Source organism: Nicotiana tabacum, chromosome 22 (genome assembly GCF_000715075.1).
Source record: "Nicotiana tabacum cultivar K326 chromosome 22, ASM71507v2, whole genome shotgun sequence".
In the NCBI taxonomy this organism is placed as follows: Eukaryota; Viridiplantae; Streptophyta; class Magnoliopsida; order Solanales; family Solanaceae; genus Nicotiana; species Nicotiana tabacum.
Genome location: NC_134101.1, coordinates 150,775,376 through 150,792,267, shown reverse-complemented (window position 1 = coordinate 150,792,267; position 16,892 = coordinate 150,775,376). Strand labels below are relative to the sequence as shown.

Here is a 16,892-nt window from a genome sequence, read left to right as displayed (position 1 = left end):
GGTTATGGAGAAAGGTACAAATGAGTGTTGACTGAGTGTCTCGATCAATGGTTACACTAGAAATGGGGAACTGATTTTTGTTTGCATATAATTTATTTTTTATTAATTAAATTAAATATTTATGGGTGAAAAATGAGGAGAGAGCTACAACAAGGGTGGGTAGGAATAAATGAGGTTGTTATAATTAGAGGTAATGAGAAAAGAAAAGATCTTATTGATATTTGGCTACACATTTATAAACTTGTAACTGGGCTAAATAGGGCAAGGTCAACTTATGGGGTGCATTATTATGTAATTTTGTCAATAATAAACAGTCATTGTGATGTCCATTCAATATTGCGCGAATTATTAATAAAAAAAATAAAAGTATTTAAATTAAATATAGCAACACAATAACAACAACAACAACATACCTAGTGGGGTCTCGAGAGTGTAGTGCGTACACAGACCTTACCCCTACCTTGTGAGGATAGAGAGGTTGTTTCCAATAGTCCCTCGGCTTAGAAAAGCATAAGCACCACATTAATAAAAATATAGACAAGAAGGGACGATACCAAAAAGTCATATAAAAGCAGAATAAAAACAACAAGATAGTAAGGTGATCAACAATAAAAGAAAATAACGTTTGGTCATAAAAATCTACTACCAACAAACAGCGATTAAATTAAATATAGCATGAGTTTCTATTTCAAAAATAAAATGAAACGGTTGCTATTGTTGAAAGTTCTCTATCATTTTTTTCACTTACAAATGCTAGAACCACATGAAAATTATTGTCTAATTCTATCATTACAAAGGTTATTTTTTGTTAATATGGTAATAAAAAGAGAATTAGAAGCAAATGAACTAACATCAATTACAGAGAAAAACTAAATCAATGTACCATTACCATAAAATATTAAGCAAGTATATAGATGGCATGGATTCACCAAAAAAATCTGTAGACATGTAATTTTTGACCCTCTTCGAGTTTTTACTCATTTTAGCTTTTAGATATTTAGTTTAGGCCTAATATCGCTATTTTATTTAGTTTTAACTATTTTAATTTATTTTGTCACAAAAATAAAAATTACAAAAATATTTTCTTTTATTTAGTTTATTGATATTTTATCTTGTTAGTTTTAGTTTATCTACCTTACATAAAATTCGAAAATACAAAAATAGTTACACTTTATTTTCAAGGATATTAGTGTTTTTTGGGTAGTAGTATTAACTTATTTTTGCGATGATTTTAATCTAATCTTGTTATTATTTTAGTTTGACATTTGAAAAAATAAAAAAATAGTTTCATATTTTATATATAATTTAGTTTAATTAATTAGATAGATTTTTGCAATATGTAATATATTTAGCTTATATCAAAAAGTATTTAGCTAAGGTTTGAACATTTTTCTTTTAGTCCAATTTTAATACCTGAATATGAAGCCCAAAGACCCTTTAACCCATCTCTTTTTAATTTAATCCTAGTCATTCACTCTCTTCCGTCCAATGGTTAAAACTAATCCCCACCCACGTATATCTACCTAATTACAACCTAAAACCTAATCCTAATACTAGAGAACACCCCTGAACCCTTAGAGCCGCCGCTGCCCCCATCTTCTCACTGCCGCCTCTGCCCTTCACTCCAGCCACACAGCCGCCGACAGACCACACACACACGACCCCAGAACAGGCGTCACCCAATCCCTACACGGCCAACCATCACCCCTAACACCAGCGAACTCCAGCCACCCAACGCCCACCCTTGAACATCCTTCAGCTGTTACAAACCACCCTTCCACCGCCACACACGCCAGAAACCAGAACATCAGCCACCTGACTTGTTCTTCTTCAACCCTTAAACACCCTTAAGCAGCCGGTAACTATATAATAGTATTGGGTGATAGATCTCATTCGGAAAACTGTTAGATTGAGCTTGAAGACCGTTCGAGTTCGCCGTCGTCCGTTCATCGCCATCCGCGTTTCTGTTAGGATTTTAAGGAATCTCTGTTGTTCTGCTTTTCGTCGCTGTTTCTGCCTGTTCTAGTCGAGCTTTCGTCATCGGCATTTCATTTATTGATATTTTCGACCAAAGTTAATTACAAGGAATTTGCTCATTGAGGTCCATTCTTCTCCCTCTCTTTCTCTTTAATGTTTGGCTTCTGTGTGATTGAAATATAGTATTGGCATATTATCCCATTTTCTCTTATTTTGGTTTCTATGTGATAATGTTAAGCATGATATTGGCTTTTGAATCCTGTTGAATTTTCTAATCATGATCCTTAGTGCTTCATCAATATTAGTTTATATCTTGTCGGTTTTTGTTACCGTAGTCGGGTTGTCCTCTAGTAATTCTCTTTAAAGTTGCAATTGGGTAGTCATTAATAGAGAATTTTGTCCATAGCACATTGAAATTGTCGGAAGCGGCACAAGTTATTCTTGATTTGTTAGGTCCTAAGTTACTTCTATCATAGAGTGTTTATTTGAATTCTATCTTCCTTTCAAAGTGTTAGAGCTTACTGTAATTAGTGTTTTTATTGTCAAGGGATGTCTAGACAGAAAGTTATTTTATCCACATGTTAGACGGAGATCATTTTTTCAATAGATTAATAGGTCCTCTTTGTGTCAAGTTGGAATTATTTGGCGGTATCATTAAGCTTTGGTGGGTTCAATACCAGATGAGTGCAATTGTTAAGAGTTTTGAATTGAACAGTGAGTTTGTGTGGCTCCATACGGCAGTTCACTGGACTTGAGAGATGATATACATGGATGAGGTTAATCAAAGTTCAAAGGCTCTTTTCACATTTCAAGACCACCTACTCTGTCATTCCATTTTAGTTTAGTTGATAGCTTCTTTTAAGTGCTTTTACGTGTTGTATAATTGAATTTTGGTTTATCATTACGAATCTTAAATGGTTGTTTGGCCGTAGGGATCAAGCTTGGTCAAATACATGAAATGAGAAAATTAAAAAAAAAAAAAGCATACCATGAAGTGCCCTCTTTAGTTTTATTTTATTTTACTTTTCTTACCTAATCGCTAGGAGCATGTTTAGGCCGACCACACTCGGGTAGGCAAATCGTAGGTCGCTTCTTTTATTTTATTCGAGTTATTCGAGGCGAGAAGTCGTTTCCTTTAGTTTATTATTCGGGGAATGCCCCGCGAAATTTGTACATATTTTTATCCGGGATATGCCCCGAAGTATTTGTATTTGGAGGTCGAAAGTAATTTTGAGGCTTTCTTTGAGTACCTTTCGAAATTAGGGGCCTCTCTGAAGAGAAATAATTTGACAGTGCCTTATCTGTAATTCAGTGAAACGTTGTGGGTCGGTATATAAAATAACACCCACTTCCCCTTCTTCTTCGTCTTTTTTCTTCAACAACCGACGTCGTACTTATCGATCGTTGGAACGAACTAAGCCCTAACCTATTGATTATTGAATTGCGGGATTCTCCTCTGCTTCACTAAGGTAATTATTAATTCTACCAATTGAGCTTCAATTAACGTTAAAGCTGTTTTGGTTTTTGAACGCTGGTTAATTAATCAAGATGATTTGCAGGTTGTTGAGAGGATGAAGAGGACAATGCCATGGAGTGATGAAGAGGACGATACATCTTCAGATGAATCTTCAACGCTTGATACTGATACTGAGGACAATCTGGGGTCCACCAAAATTGACCCTAAACTTGGTACTTCTTCTTCTTCTTCAAAATCCTCCAAAGATAAATCTTCTCAAGGTAAATTTTTTCCTTCTTTTAACACCATTTGCTTGAGAAGTTCAATCCTTAAAAGCATAATTGTTATTTAACTCAAGGATTTTTCTGCTACCCAATAAAAAAAAAGGGTTTACTTCTCAGTAAATATATGTTATTCAAAAACAAACTGCAGGTAACTGCATAATTATGTTGTTTATTTTTCTAGTATAGTTTATTCAGGTTTTGTAGAACAACATTATGTGTGGAATAAATCACCAAAGATCCCAGTTTGTTTGATATCCGCGAATTTGCATTTTCTGAAATACTACCTAGGATCTTAAATAGAGCACTTTGAATTCTAGCCTAAACAGAGTTCTGGTCCTATAACTTGTATAGGCAATTTAAGTCAGCGTGTAAGGGATACTTCTGTACCTACGAATCATTTGTGACAGTAGGTGCAGAGTTAGTATGAATATACTATATTTTTAAAAGTAATTTCAATATAGCATCCAAGGGTGTGGCCTAGTGGTCAATAAAGTGGATTGAGATTTTAGATATGCGCGCAAGCTGGCTAGGACACCACGGTTATCCAAAAAAAAAAAAAAGTAATTTCAATATGTATTTAAAGTTCAAGCCGAAGGCAGTTGATATGCTCCCACATACTGCTGAAGGCTACATCTACCACTGTCTAAATGACTTAGGAATCTACCTTTGTTGTTGGACCTGCTTCACTCAGTTTTCAAGGTAGTATATCGTCTTGTATCCCAGCACAAATTCAATTGCTTGATGCATAATGATTCAGCTTTGCCTATGTTCAGCTGAGTCTGCAAAGCGAAAGAGCAAAGGTGTGGACTTTGAAGCTCTAAGCCGCCATGGGTATAAAGGTGGATTGTCTGTCTTGAAAGTTCCACCACCCAAGGAGCCAGATCAGGAGCAGAATTGGTCGTGGTCAAAAGGGAAGGAAACTCGGGACAAAGAGAAGGAAGAAACTTATCAGGAGCGCCAGAAGACGAGGGCTGCACTTCAGGAAGCAGAGGAACTGGTTCACGCACGAACTCAGAAAGAGAGGAAAAACTTTTCTTTCTCACAGAAAGAAAAGAGGAAGAGAGATCTTGGTCAGGCTAGCAGAGGGAAGAGCTATGTTGAAGAGGAAAAGAGGCTGCTTAGGGATAATGGTGTTTACTCTGGTTTTGATGCCTGATTCATCAGCTGTCCCTTTTTAGCATTTTTATCATGTAAAGCGTTGTAAAAGTTGGCTATGACTATCGTGCACGTGCTATATCCAGAAGTATTGTTGTCAACATGAAAATGAATGTGTGATACTTCCATTTGTCTTGCTCGATATTGTCGTTGCATGAGTATCAACAGATATATCTAGTCGAAGTTGATGGTCAATTATCCATCTGATGCTCAATATTAGTACTTTCAGTGGCTTTGCTTTTTTTCTTGTTTAGTTCTCAAGTCCTAGGTTGTGCAAAAAGTGTTCATGTGTTGCTTTTTGTTTGGTGGGCTGTTGGAGTTGGGGAAGCGAAAGGGGAGTACATTGCGTAGCTTACGGTTTTATTTTTGGCATCCCGGTGCCCGAAGCATCTTGCTTTTGTGCAGGATCTAGTGAAGGACTGCACCCCAAGGGGGTGAGATGTAGGCAGCTTGGTTGGTTCCACGGCTCGAACCGGTGATATATAGGCCACACGGAGATAACTTCTCCCCTTTGTGTAGCTTAAGGTATTCTTCACAAATAGCAACTCCCTTGGTTCAATACATATTCGATAAACTTTTCCGGCCAAGGCGGTTTTTTCTGATACTTGCAATTCTGGGACATCCGTTGTTACTGACAGTTAACATTATCATTCTAAATTTAACATATTTTATGAAATCAAATTCTTTAAATTTGATACGGTATTTTCTGTCAAACAATCTTTCTAACTAATTTACAAAATTTTAACACTACATAATCAAGTTAAGATTTTGAACTTCATGCTTAGTCTAATTGTATCACATAAAATGGAGCATCATTTCGTTTCACACAAGCAGTAGCTTTCAGTTGCCATGGTTGCCATCAATCATTAGGTAACTTTGGTTTTCATAGTTGGTAAGATCAGGGTTCAAATCTTGGAACTTTCAATATGGAAAAATGAAGTTCTAAACACAATAATACAAAAGTAAATACTAACATAGTTATGGTTCTTGATAGAACAGTACATTCATTGAGCAACTACAGACTACAAGTGCTCAAATCCTTGCACGTTCCCAAAAACCTTAAATTTCATAGATCTTTTGAACACCCTGCGCGTACCACAAATATGTTACACCACTGACAAACAGCTTAGGTCGATCGGAGGACGTTTTATTGCCCTGACTCCAGTTAGGGCAGAAACCTCTTCTGAAACGTAGGCCATCCAGTTTTACTAGAGATGGAAACAATTCTTTCGAACTAGACACAAGATCTTGTCTTGTTTTTAAGTTAGATGCCCCTATTTTGTTCTCCTCGGATTAGACAGTACGTCGGCTGGAGAGTGCATGGTGTATTTCTCTAATGGTATTCGGAGTAGTTCTGCAGCAACCTCCTACTAGGGATGCTCCGGCCTCACACCATTTATTAACATAAGGAACAAAATCTTCATCTGCTATCCCAGTATTACGCTGCAACATGGAGGAAAGAATATCAGGAGGATAAATTCAAAGTAATTACAGCATAGATATTAGTAAGAACACCCAAAAACCAATATGGCTAGCTTATGATTAATATTTCTTCTGGATTGAATGAACTGCATACAGCACAAAAAGTCCTCTAGAAATTCGTGGTTGTATTAAGCCCAAGGGCCTAAACTGTTTTTTTTCAAGGAAAACAAATGAAGCTGAAGTGGCTCTTCCCTAGTTATTTCGTGAGCAGAACTTTCAGTTTTAGTTTCATTTTACTTCCTGAAGATTCAGATTTAGATTTCTTTGCTGTCTTGAAACATCTTTCTTCCTTTGCATTTCAGACAGCACCTTTAAGCTACCTAAATATAGTAGAAAATGGAAAATTTTCACATTGATGCTTGAATTTTTTTTTAAAGCACATTAATGCTTGAATATTGAGAGTAACAGAGGTTGTAGGCCATAATATCATCAATTAATAAGTGTAGAGTCTAATGGTGAAGATGCAAGTGGCGTTTTTCAAGGATACTAGTTTTAGCGTATGTGCGTTGAGCAACGCCCTGTCACAATGATTAACTATTTTAAAATAAGGTTTCATTAGTATTATATTAAAATTTGTGCTTGAGTTATAATAAAAGTGTAAGACATGTTAATGCAGATAAATAGATTATGAATTTTTAGCTGCGGTATTTTTTACTTGGATATAATCTAAGTGTAAGATATAAAATAAAAGTGTAAGAGATATAGCTCGTCACAAATTTGAAATATTAATTGTAATTACACTATATCAAATACATTACAAAATTTAATTTTTAAATAAAAATTTATTCAAGAACAGTAAAGAATCAATGACTACTTTATTTTTGGATCTATACGTTGTTGAACCGTCAGTGTTATTTAACGTTCATGGACTAATTTTCGCTCACTTTCTTTCTCATTTATATTCTCAAGTATTTTCTTTGTTATTCTAATTGTTGAGCCTAGTATTAAAGTATTTTACAGATTACCCTGACTTCAATATAATGTAAATATGTGAATATATATATATATATGTGTGTGTGTGTGTGTGTGTGTAAATTTCACATATTTATTACAAAGGTAACAAAAAATTAAAAGAAGAGCATTAAAATAACCAAATATATAAACAAATTTTTCTCAGACCCAACTAAAAGTATTCTAATAGCTTAATATACTGAAGGAATTGTATTTACGGACTTCCAACTATTCAAAGTTTGTAATTTATAATTGCATCTTTTCTAATAAGTAAAAGTTTTCAAATAAGGAAGAATTTATATAAGGCAAAATATAATCGATTTTAAACTCCTAAATATTAGGAATTGCTACACAATTTAAATAGAAAAATATTTAATGACTAAAATTTTAGTTGATTTTAAACCCCTAATTTGTAGGAAAAATAATTAAATGACAATTTTGTCCAGTGTAAAATCTGTTTATGAAGGGTAAAAAAGACGAACGATATTTCGCTAAAGGTTTTCGTGCTTTTAATATAGTAACTAACCTTATGGTACGGGCGTTGCGCGTGTACCTATACTAATGAGTACATAATTTTTAAAAAGTACGTAAATATTATCCGACTATATATTTGACTAATTTGAAATTATATAATAATAGTTAAAGAAATATTCTTGAAACTGTTAAATATTATTCCCATTTAGTTAACTCAATAAATGAAGAAATCTTGGGCGACATAAGTTTTTAGATGCTTTATTGTGATTTATGGGTATGTGTGAGGTCTCATGAAAATTATTGTTATTTTAATGACTTAATACTAAAAACAAAACACAAAAGAGAATAAAAAGGTTGGTCTTATAGCTCCAAAAATTAATATTGACAATGTAAAGTCTAAAAAATGAATGCCATTGAATTAATATCTTACAATAAATAATTTAATAAAAAAAATAGAGCGAGGCATTGTCATTTGTTGGACTAAATGCAAGGAAAAAAAATGACAACTTATTTAAAATACATTTTCCTACTATTTCATCCTTAAATTTCTTACAAAAATATATACCATTTATTAGTATAATTTCGATATATAAAATTCAGTATCTTATTTATATTTCACTTATCTGATTGCGTTTGAGCTTTAACATATATAAGTTCGACAAAAATATTAAATTATAATTATTATTACTATAATTATATTATTTTCAAATATAGTCTTGTCATTTTTTTTGGAAACAACCTCTCTACCACAGGGTAAAGGTAAGGTCTGCATGCACACTACCCTTCAAGACCCCACTAGTAGAATTATACTGGATTGATGTTGTTGTCTTGTCATTTTTAAACTTAGTTATAGATAATTCCTAATATGTTTATAGGTTTGGTTTACAATGTACATGAGATTTCAATAGTTGTAAACTTGATTTTATAAAGTCAAAAAAGTAATTACGATTGAGTTAATAACTACTATAAATAGGTTAATATAAAAAAATATAGTGAGATTATCATTCGTAGCACTGAATGCCAGAAAAGGAAAACATTTAAAATGACAACTTATTTATAATGTACTTTATATTTTACTATTTCATCCTTAAATTTCTTATAAAGAAAAGGTACAATTTATTACTATTACTATAGGTATATAAATTTTGGTTTCTTATCTATGCTTCAATTATCTAACCGAGTTTGTGCTTTAACATGTATAACTTCAACAAAAAATTTAAAATACATTATAGTTTATTATTACTATAATATAATTGTAATTATTTTAATAATTGCATTGTTGTCTTTTGTAAACTTATTTATAGATAATTGTTTTTGCTCATCATATTAGGTTTATAGGTTTAATTTATGATGTATAGGAAACTTCAACAATTTTGGACTTAAAATTAAATCTATTATTTATTGGTAAATTTAATGCACAAAATCTATTATTTATTGGTAAGTTTTAATGCACATGTACCCTTTCATTACTTTAAGTTATTTGTTGTAAAGAGGATAGTGAATAACCTTTAAAATATTCACATTAAGAGAGTAATATTTTATATTTATTCTCTTTCAATTAATTTTCTTTTATTTTTTACTAAAATAGGAAAATTCTAAAGAATTAACCGGCAATAATTCTAAAACAAAGACAACACTCCTAAACCTTGAAGGAGTTCTAGTACACGCTAGTTTCTTACATTGATTATGCTGGTATGTCTTTTATAAATATGGTATATTATATAATTTAAATAAGGAAAAAGATAATATTGAAATTTAGGTAATTTTAAAGTCATAGATATTAGGAAAATAGTTAAATGACTATTTTGTCTAGTGTGTACTTTATTTTTAAAGGGTAAAAAAGACGGACGATATTTCGCTAAGGATCTTCGTGCTTTTAATATAGTATAGATTGACCTCTAATAACTCAACATTCACATTAAAGAGAAAGAAACTCATCAAGGCTTATGGGTCTCCGCTCCATGTTTTATGCAAGAAAGGAAATGACATAGTTTCTTTCCAACAAACCACTGACTAGGGATAAACACGTAATTGTTTTGTAAATCAATGAGAATCAATAAGCTTATTCAGTGTGAGTCAATAGGTACAGTTAAAAAGCAGAAAGTCTGAGAAGTACTCACCACCCACTCCTTCCGATCACCATCGTAACTCTCACCACTATTGGGGTATATAAGGATTGGCTTTGTTGTTACCTGAGAAATGCAAGTAAAAAATAAGAAGACTATAAGAATATATTTATACAAATAGCTAGTGTTAAGTAAATAAGAAAAAGTTACCAGAGAACAATAAGCAACCTAAGCTTTACTCGAGAATTTTCCATTTGCTTGTCTGGTTTGACAAAAGGAAAGAGCAAGGACCCACTAACATTTAAAAGAAGAATTTGAATAGTTATCGCAACTTTACTTGTTATTTTCCGCGTAAAATCCAAACAAGAGAAAAAATAAGAAAAATCATTTTCTCTCGAAATAATTGTCCTCCATATCCTTAATTCACCAAAGTCCAGATTAAAGTTTGGATACTTGTTCAATGTAGCTAGCTTTCACCTTTGAACTGCTAGCATAGCAAGCATAACTGCATGTATTCATAGATAAAAAATGAGAAGCATCTAAGTATAGACCTTCTACTGGACACACGGCTCCATGACCCCTGACAATGGAGGCATTATAGTCCAAGATAAGCATGTGTTATAGGCCCAAAATTGCCGAATATGTTCCCATGCAGTATGGCAGAAACGTATGTTTCTGTGTGTAAGCAAAACTAGTTCTCCTCTGCAGTTCCTCTCTTCCTTATGGGTCTGCTCGGAACAGTTTGGTGGTCTTGAAACTAAGTGTAAGAATGAAATAATGAACCTCTGGATAGGTGGTGAGACAAGGCAATAATGTGGGGTTTGCCATGAACCCGATGAGCTCCTTTCTTAATTTGGAGATGGAACAAGGAACTAAAGACGCAGTTTTTGGCGAATATAAGGTTTCGTTAGACCAGGTTTAACTTGTTTTGATCATTTCACTTGACTGACAGGTTCAGCTTGTAAAACAGACTGGAAGAGGTTCTCAGTAGACCAGCTGTTGCAGTCTGAGTTTTATAAAGCAGATTTGAACGATAAATAATGAATTCATTTATTGTTACAGATATCCATCTTCTCTAGTAAGCATAAGCAGACATTAAAAGTGTCCATGTAAATCCCAAATTGATAAACAACTCTGGTATAAAGAAAAACAGAAAGAAGACAGGAATTGTAACTAAAAAATTACCTGATTGATGGATCGAATAAGATCCAGAATAAATCTAGGAGGAGTACAGTTGATTCCAACAGCTAAAACCTTTTCACATGATTCACCAATTGCAGCACATTCTGATAAAGAATCACCACTAACCACATTTATACCATCTTTAGAGTTGAAGGATAACCAGGCAGGAGTCTTTATGTCTTCTTCCTCAAGAAGCTCGACAAAAGCCTGCATAGGTGCTAATAGCTGTCAATCTCAACATCTTAACAAAAGAATACAAGCTACTAGACCAGAATAGGCTTCCCCACATTATACTGTGGTAGAAAAAAATATCTCTTGTCACAAATAGCTGTGTCGCAGATAATTATTTTCCATAGCAATTCATAGAGAATGATAACAGAAGGGATACCACTAACTTCTACTAGTAGTAAAGCAATAAGTAGTTTTAAAAGATTTCCTCTAAATATATAACCCACAACGACCATACCTGTGCTTCTAGTTTATTTGGCACAGTCTCAAAAGCTATTAGATCAGCACCAGATTCTGCAAGAAGCTGAACCCTTCTTCGATGAAAATCCTTTAGAAACTTGAGATCAATTGCATCCCCATATTCCCCACTGCAAATTGATAAGTAAGTCAGTTCACATGCATGAAAAGATACTACTAGTTGGTGCTTAAGAGGAAGGGAAAATGTTAATGACACCAGGAGAGAATTGTGAGAAGCACTTCATGGGTGTTAGTGAGACAAATCTTATTCTTTAACCTTGAGACGACAACAAACTGAAGAGTAGTTCTGCAATTTGGGCCATGTATTCCCTGAATGCACTTTAATGCACGAAATATCAAAAGTTAACAAGCATGACAAGTCTTAACAAGACACAGGCAAATAAGGTAACGGATTCTCAGTAAATGCCTATAAGGAACAAGTAGCTAACCATCCTTACATCCCATAAAAAATCCTTAGGTCCTAGCACGGAAATCACATCAGACTAGAGAAAGAAAGAAGAATAAAGTGCTAATTCTTCTGAAAACTACCTGTATTCAGAACCATCAGCTAAATAGGCCCCATAACTCCCAACAGATGCCGCAACTAAGATAGGACGCTGTTTGAGAACCTTTCCATCAGTGCTATGATCAGACAAAGATTTACAGCATCTAGTATAGTAGACATCTCGTGCTTCACACGCAATCTCAACACTCCTTTTGAGCAAGGATTCACTTTCTTCTAGAGAATATCCTTTGGCCTTAAACCCCTGGATAGTTGCCTGTCCAAATATGAGAAAACATGAAACTAGTCGCAAGGATATAGATGAATTTAAGATGCATCCATGCGCAATCAATTTTGCATAAGAGGTAGAGAGAGGAACAATGGTTGCAAATGACAAAAGCAGTACCTGATAAGATGAACTGAGTATAATATCTGCACCAGCTTCAAGGTAATCCAAGTGTACCTGCTCTATTTAGTACACCAATGAGCCATGTAATAGTACAAAGAGAAAACTTCATGTACAGCAAATATCTGGGAATGGTGATATTACACTAGGTTCTCAAGCTTTTCCAGCGAAGCTTTTCAGATGAGATTCATAGTCTAAAGTTTAAACCCTACAACAAATCCACATAGGATACAAAAAGGGAAAGAATCAAAGAGAAGATTGGCAGTTGCCAGATGTTGAGATCCACAGATTCATTTGGGCTCGTTTTGCCAAGAGCTTTTTACTAGTCATAAAGATGAGGATGTCATCACATTCAAAATTAAATGGGAGATTGTAGACATGGTAACACTTCAAAATGACCAAAGTATTTCCTCTAAATTTAGTGCCTCTATACATATTGTGCCATAAAGAATTGGCGACGTGAAATCCATAAAAGAAAACAAGAACTTCTCCAGCTGTCCAGCAAGCATGCATTAGTTGCAAGGTTTCAATTTGTATAAAGAAGACATAAGTAATTTTTTACAGCATTTTTGCAGCAAATGGGGCAAGCGAGAAAGAAAGAGTATAAAAAGAAAAAAAACAAGAAGAGGATAAGGTGTTAAGCTTTTCAGGTCTACTGAATGCTTGAAGGTGATAGCTAGACCGAAAAGACAGATCAAAGGAAAATACAGTTAATTTTGTTTAAGTATCATATAAAATTAATGATTTAGCAGAGTAATTACAACCTCCTTTTCTATTTAATCATTTATCTATTTTTAAGTCACTATCAGTTCATACTTATTGGATCTTGCCTTCATGCTAAAGCAAGATCTCCTCTCTTTTTTTGATAAGGTAAATTGTGTTAATCAAAAAAGTTTTTGAGAGGAATCAAATACTACAGTTGTTTGTTTCATAACTAAAACATTGTTTTGGCTCAAAAATCTCACATTTTATGATATTACTCTCTACTTAATTTTTCTGAAATTGATGATTCCTGGGAAAAGCATGAGTTCTAAAAAGGCTGAAAGAATCTTTCTTTCTTCCACAAAAAGGGGGTTTTGGTTTTTTTTTTTTTGTGTGTGTGGGGGTGGGGGGGTGGGGGTGGGGGGGGGTGCAGAAAAAAAGGAAAAAAAGAGAGAATCTCAAAGGATTAGTTATTCACAAATGCAAGCTACTTGTTATGTCATTTTATTAACAATGTGTTCTAGCAACTTTTTTGAAAAGGTCCTAGAAAAGACAATCCCAGATACATTATCAGAAAGTTTAGCAGCGTGCAAAATAATAACGCCGCCTACAACACCCTCCTTATACTCCTACAGAAAAGCCCATGTCTCACCCATAAAGTAGTAATTTTTAAAATCTAGAAACCCACAAGATGACCCACTCAGCAAGATTAATATCGAATCCTAATAATTAATCCAAATGGTGGTCCAACTTATCCCCATACCAGTTACTGTAAAGCTAAAACATCCTAAAGAACTGATCTGAAATTGTAATCCTTTTCTCTATATCCACTCTATTTAATAAGCATAACAAGTGAAAGTCTAAATATTATTGTTAAGAGAACATGAAAAGGTCAGTGAGCTAAATATCATACTATTTAAGAACATCTATTAAGCTAAGTTTAATATAGTGTTAAAAGAGATGGTTGAAGAAAATTGAGAGAGGCATACGGCGCGGACGAGGTGAGGATCAGTGAGGAGACATTTGGCGCTCCAAAGAGGATCATTGAGGTCGGCGCCATGACGTTCCAGCTCCGTCGCGAAGCCGCCGTCGATCACGGCAACGCCGCCGCATTTGTGGATGAAATCTTTGATGAGAGAGGAGGATGACTGTGCATTGGCGTCGACAGTACCCATCTTTCTTGTAAAGGCAGTGACGTGATGAGCGAAGAGAACTTAATTCAATTGGGTTGGGGAAAAGGAGTACACTCTACCCGGGAGAGTAACAAATTGGGATGAAAGGAAATAAATAATGAGTAAATTTAAGTATTTTAAAATATTAAAATATACTATAATAAGTATTTTAAGTTAATTAATGATTTTCACACGCAAAATTTGTACTTTCACTAATTCTCTTCAAAATAAAGTTCATGGACAAATACAAATTCAATTTTGTACTTTCAAATATTTCGATCAAATATTGTATGAACACCTACTGATAGTATCATTGCTGTGTTTATTGTTGGTGTTATGCGCATTTAATATTAAAATTATAATACTAAAATGTATTATTTCTTGTGAGGTAGTGGCTATAAATTGATAAGAAAATGGTCATCATTTTTTGTATAACTCATAATACCATTAATGACATGATCTACTATTAATTAGAGGTTAAATTTTGTAACCACCGATCATGTTGTATAATTTTATTATGTCACTAATTTGTTATTTATTCTATGGAAGAAATTTTACACCTATAAATAGTGGTATTTCTTCCTTGTGTTGTGGATGGAAAAAAATATTGTAGTGTACATGGAAAAAAAATGTGGTTAATATAGTTAAAAGGAGAGTTGAGAAAAGAAGAAAATCTAAGTCTCCAACTTATTCTCTACAGAAGAGAATATTATTTTGTTGAACAAAGGTTTTCATTTTGGTGGAGCTTTGAACTCAACAACTTGTCCAGAGTTTGTTAGAGTTACACCACGTTATCTGGTAGTTGTATCCTGGGGGGGACAAGTCAAGAGTATTACTGATGGACCGGTGAAGATGCTACCGCAGTGAGCCTGAATCTCCTTAAAGAAAGCCAAATATCCGCGCCTCAGCCTGAAAAATATTTATTTATTTTTCTGTATCTTATTTTTTAACTGTAATTACTTGTAATTTCACCAATAATTTTGAGAAATTTTATTTTTTTATGCAATTAAAAACATAGCAGATATCAAGGTAGAAGTTCACTCTCTTTATGAGATGGAAAAAAAATTCTGCTTGCTTAGCTGAAGCGGAGGAAAGGTAAAAACTTTTTACCTTATATTATCATGACCAGTGATTTTTATTATTTATTATTTAAAAAGATTACAATTCTAGAAATAGGGGTAAAAAGTAAATAACTCTTGCATGAATATTTGAATATTCATGCATGTGTGAAAGTTGATTAAATCAAAGGAATGTGATTAGTGCATCTATCATAAGTTTTGAAATAATTCACATGTTATTGTTTGCATTTATGTTGATGAACTATTAATTTTTGGCGCTAACTAGAATGTTATTAGAGAAACTAATAGCATGCTTAGTAGTCATTTTGACATGAAAGATTTAGGTGAGGCAAATTTAATTATTTGAATGAAAATTACTAGAACATATGATGAAATTCCCTTAATTAATCACATTATGTTAAGAAAACTTTAAAAAAATAATTTTAATTGATTGCAAGTATGTTGTAACTCCTTTTGATTCAAGTGTTTACTTATTTCCTGTGCAAAATAACAATGAAGTGATAAATCAAATGAGATACTCTATCTTAATTGGAAGCTTGAGATATGTGACTAATTGCACTCGGTCTGATATTATGTATGCAATAGGAGTACTTAACAGGTTTACAAGCAATCCAGGTAATAAACATTTGATATGTCATACCGAGAGTTATGAGGTAATTGGTACCAAAACTTATGACTTATTTTATAGAAAATATCCTACTGTATACGAAGGTTTTTTCTAATGCACAATATTATTATTTTCGGGAAGTGGTGTTATTTGTTGTTAGTTAAAAAAAAATCAATAACTCTACCATGGAGGCCGAACTAATTGTTTTAGTTTCAGCTAGTGAAGAAGCGAATAATTGAGATATTTATTATTTCAAATTTCTTATTTTAAAAAAATTAATTCCTCCTATTTTACTGTTGCTATTGGTAGAAGTACTAAATTGCATATGATATTTACACTAAATTTTCTTAGATTGCTATTACTACATATAGTTCTTTTGCTATCTTAGCTTCGGTTTCTTAATATCTTGTATTATTATTATTTGATGTCAGTGCTTCTTTTATTTTTTTTAGGTGAGGGTTTATCGAAAACAATCTTTCTGCCCTCCCACGGTAGGGGTAAGACTGCGTACCTCCTACCCTTCCCAGACTCCACTTGTGAGAATCCACTGAATTATTGTTGTTGTTGTTATTTACACTAATTAGATGCATGATATATATTTATACAAATAAGTTAATAAAGTTTAATATAAACACTTTATATACGCTTTTACCTCGGAATTAGCTTGGCATTGAATGGTGGTGTTGATGTTGAGGTGTGTCAGTACTTAAATGGGAGTTCAATTTAGTCTCCATACATACATGCATACATACATATGTACGTACATACATACATACATACATACATACATACATACATGCATGCATATATACATACATACGTACGTACGTACGTACATACATACATACATACATAGAGACCGTAGTGACGGAGAGGGTTATCACTTCTTTCTGTCTTTATGGATCACTAGTTCAATTCAATATTGTCTTAGG

General features: G+C 33.4%; 2 protein-coding genes across 4 annotated transcripts; one reads left to right on the top strand and one right to left on the bottom strand.

The window, feature by feature from the left end:
• Positions 1 to 1,537: 1,537 nt before the first annotated feature.
• Positions 1,538 to 5,100, top strand: LOC107823529 (uncharacterized). Of its 3 annotated transcripts, XM_075243832.1 has the most exons (4): positions 1,961 to 2,101; positions 3,290 to 3,446; positions 3,537 to 3,714; positions 4,491 to 5,100. In XM_075243832.1, the coding sequence occupies exons 3-4, from the start codon at positions 3,549 to 3,551 to the stop codon at positions 4,871 to 4,873; spliced, it is 549 nt and encodes a 182-aa protein (XP_075099933.1). In that variant the 5' UTR covers positions 1,961 to 2,101; positions 3,290 to 3,446; positions 3,537 to 3,548; the 3' UTR covers positions 4,874 to 5,100. The 3 variants fall into 3 exon arrangements, with proteins under 3 accessions (XP_016505688.1, XP_075099933.1, XP_075099934.1); XM_016650202.2 differs by lacking the exon at positions 3,290 to 3,446 and having other exon boundaries at positions 1,538 to 2,101; XM_075243833.1 differs by lacking the exon at positions 3,290 to 3,446 and having other exon boundaries at positions 1,963 to 2,101; positions 3,537 to 3,666.
• A 676-nt stretch (positions 5,101 to 5,776) lies between these two features.
• On the bottom strand, positions 5,777 to 14,369 carry LOC107823528 (homocysteine S-methyltransferase 2). Its single transcript, XM_016650199.2, has 7 exons — positions 14,092 to 14,369; positions 12,401 to 12,457; positions 12,042 to 12,271; positions 11,494 to 11,623; positions 11,031 to 11,234; positions 9,900 to 9,971; positions 5,777 to 6,315 (listed from the first exon to the last, which is right to left on the bottom strand). The coding sequence occupies exons 1-7, from the start codon at positions 14,275 to 14,277 to the stop codon at positions 6,166 to 6,168; spliced, it is 1,029 nt and encodes a 342-aa protein (XP_016505685.1). The 5' UTR covers positions 14,278 to 14,369; the 3' UTR covers positions 5,777 to 6,165.
• Positions 14,370 to 16,892: the final 2,523 nt, after the last annotated feature.

Excerpts from the sequence above, each read along its gene's own strand:
- LOC107823529 (XM_016650202.2), top strand. The coding sequence starts at position 3,549 with ATGAAGAGGACAATGCCATGGAGTGATGAAGAGGACGATACATCTTCA. Across the intron at positions 3,715-4,490 it reads CAAAGATAAATCTTCTCAAG|CTGAGTCTGCAAAGCGAAAG; the intron begins GTAAATTTTTTC and ends GCCTATGTTCAG.
- LOC107823528 (XM_016650199.2), bottom strand. The coding sequence starts at position 14,277 with ATGGGTACTGTCGACGCCAATGCACAGTCATCCTCCTCTCTCATCAAA. Across the intron at positions 12,272-12,400 it reads TACTCAGTTCATCTTATCAG|GCAACTATCCAGGGGTTTAA; the intron begins GTACTGCTTTTG and ends ATATTTGGACAG. Across the intron at positions 9,972-11,030 it reads TTATTCGATCCATCAATCAG|GTAACAACAAAGCCAATCCT; the intron begins GTAATTTTTTAG and ends TGCATTTCTCAG.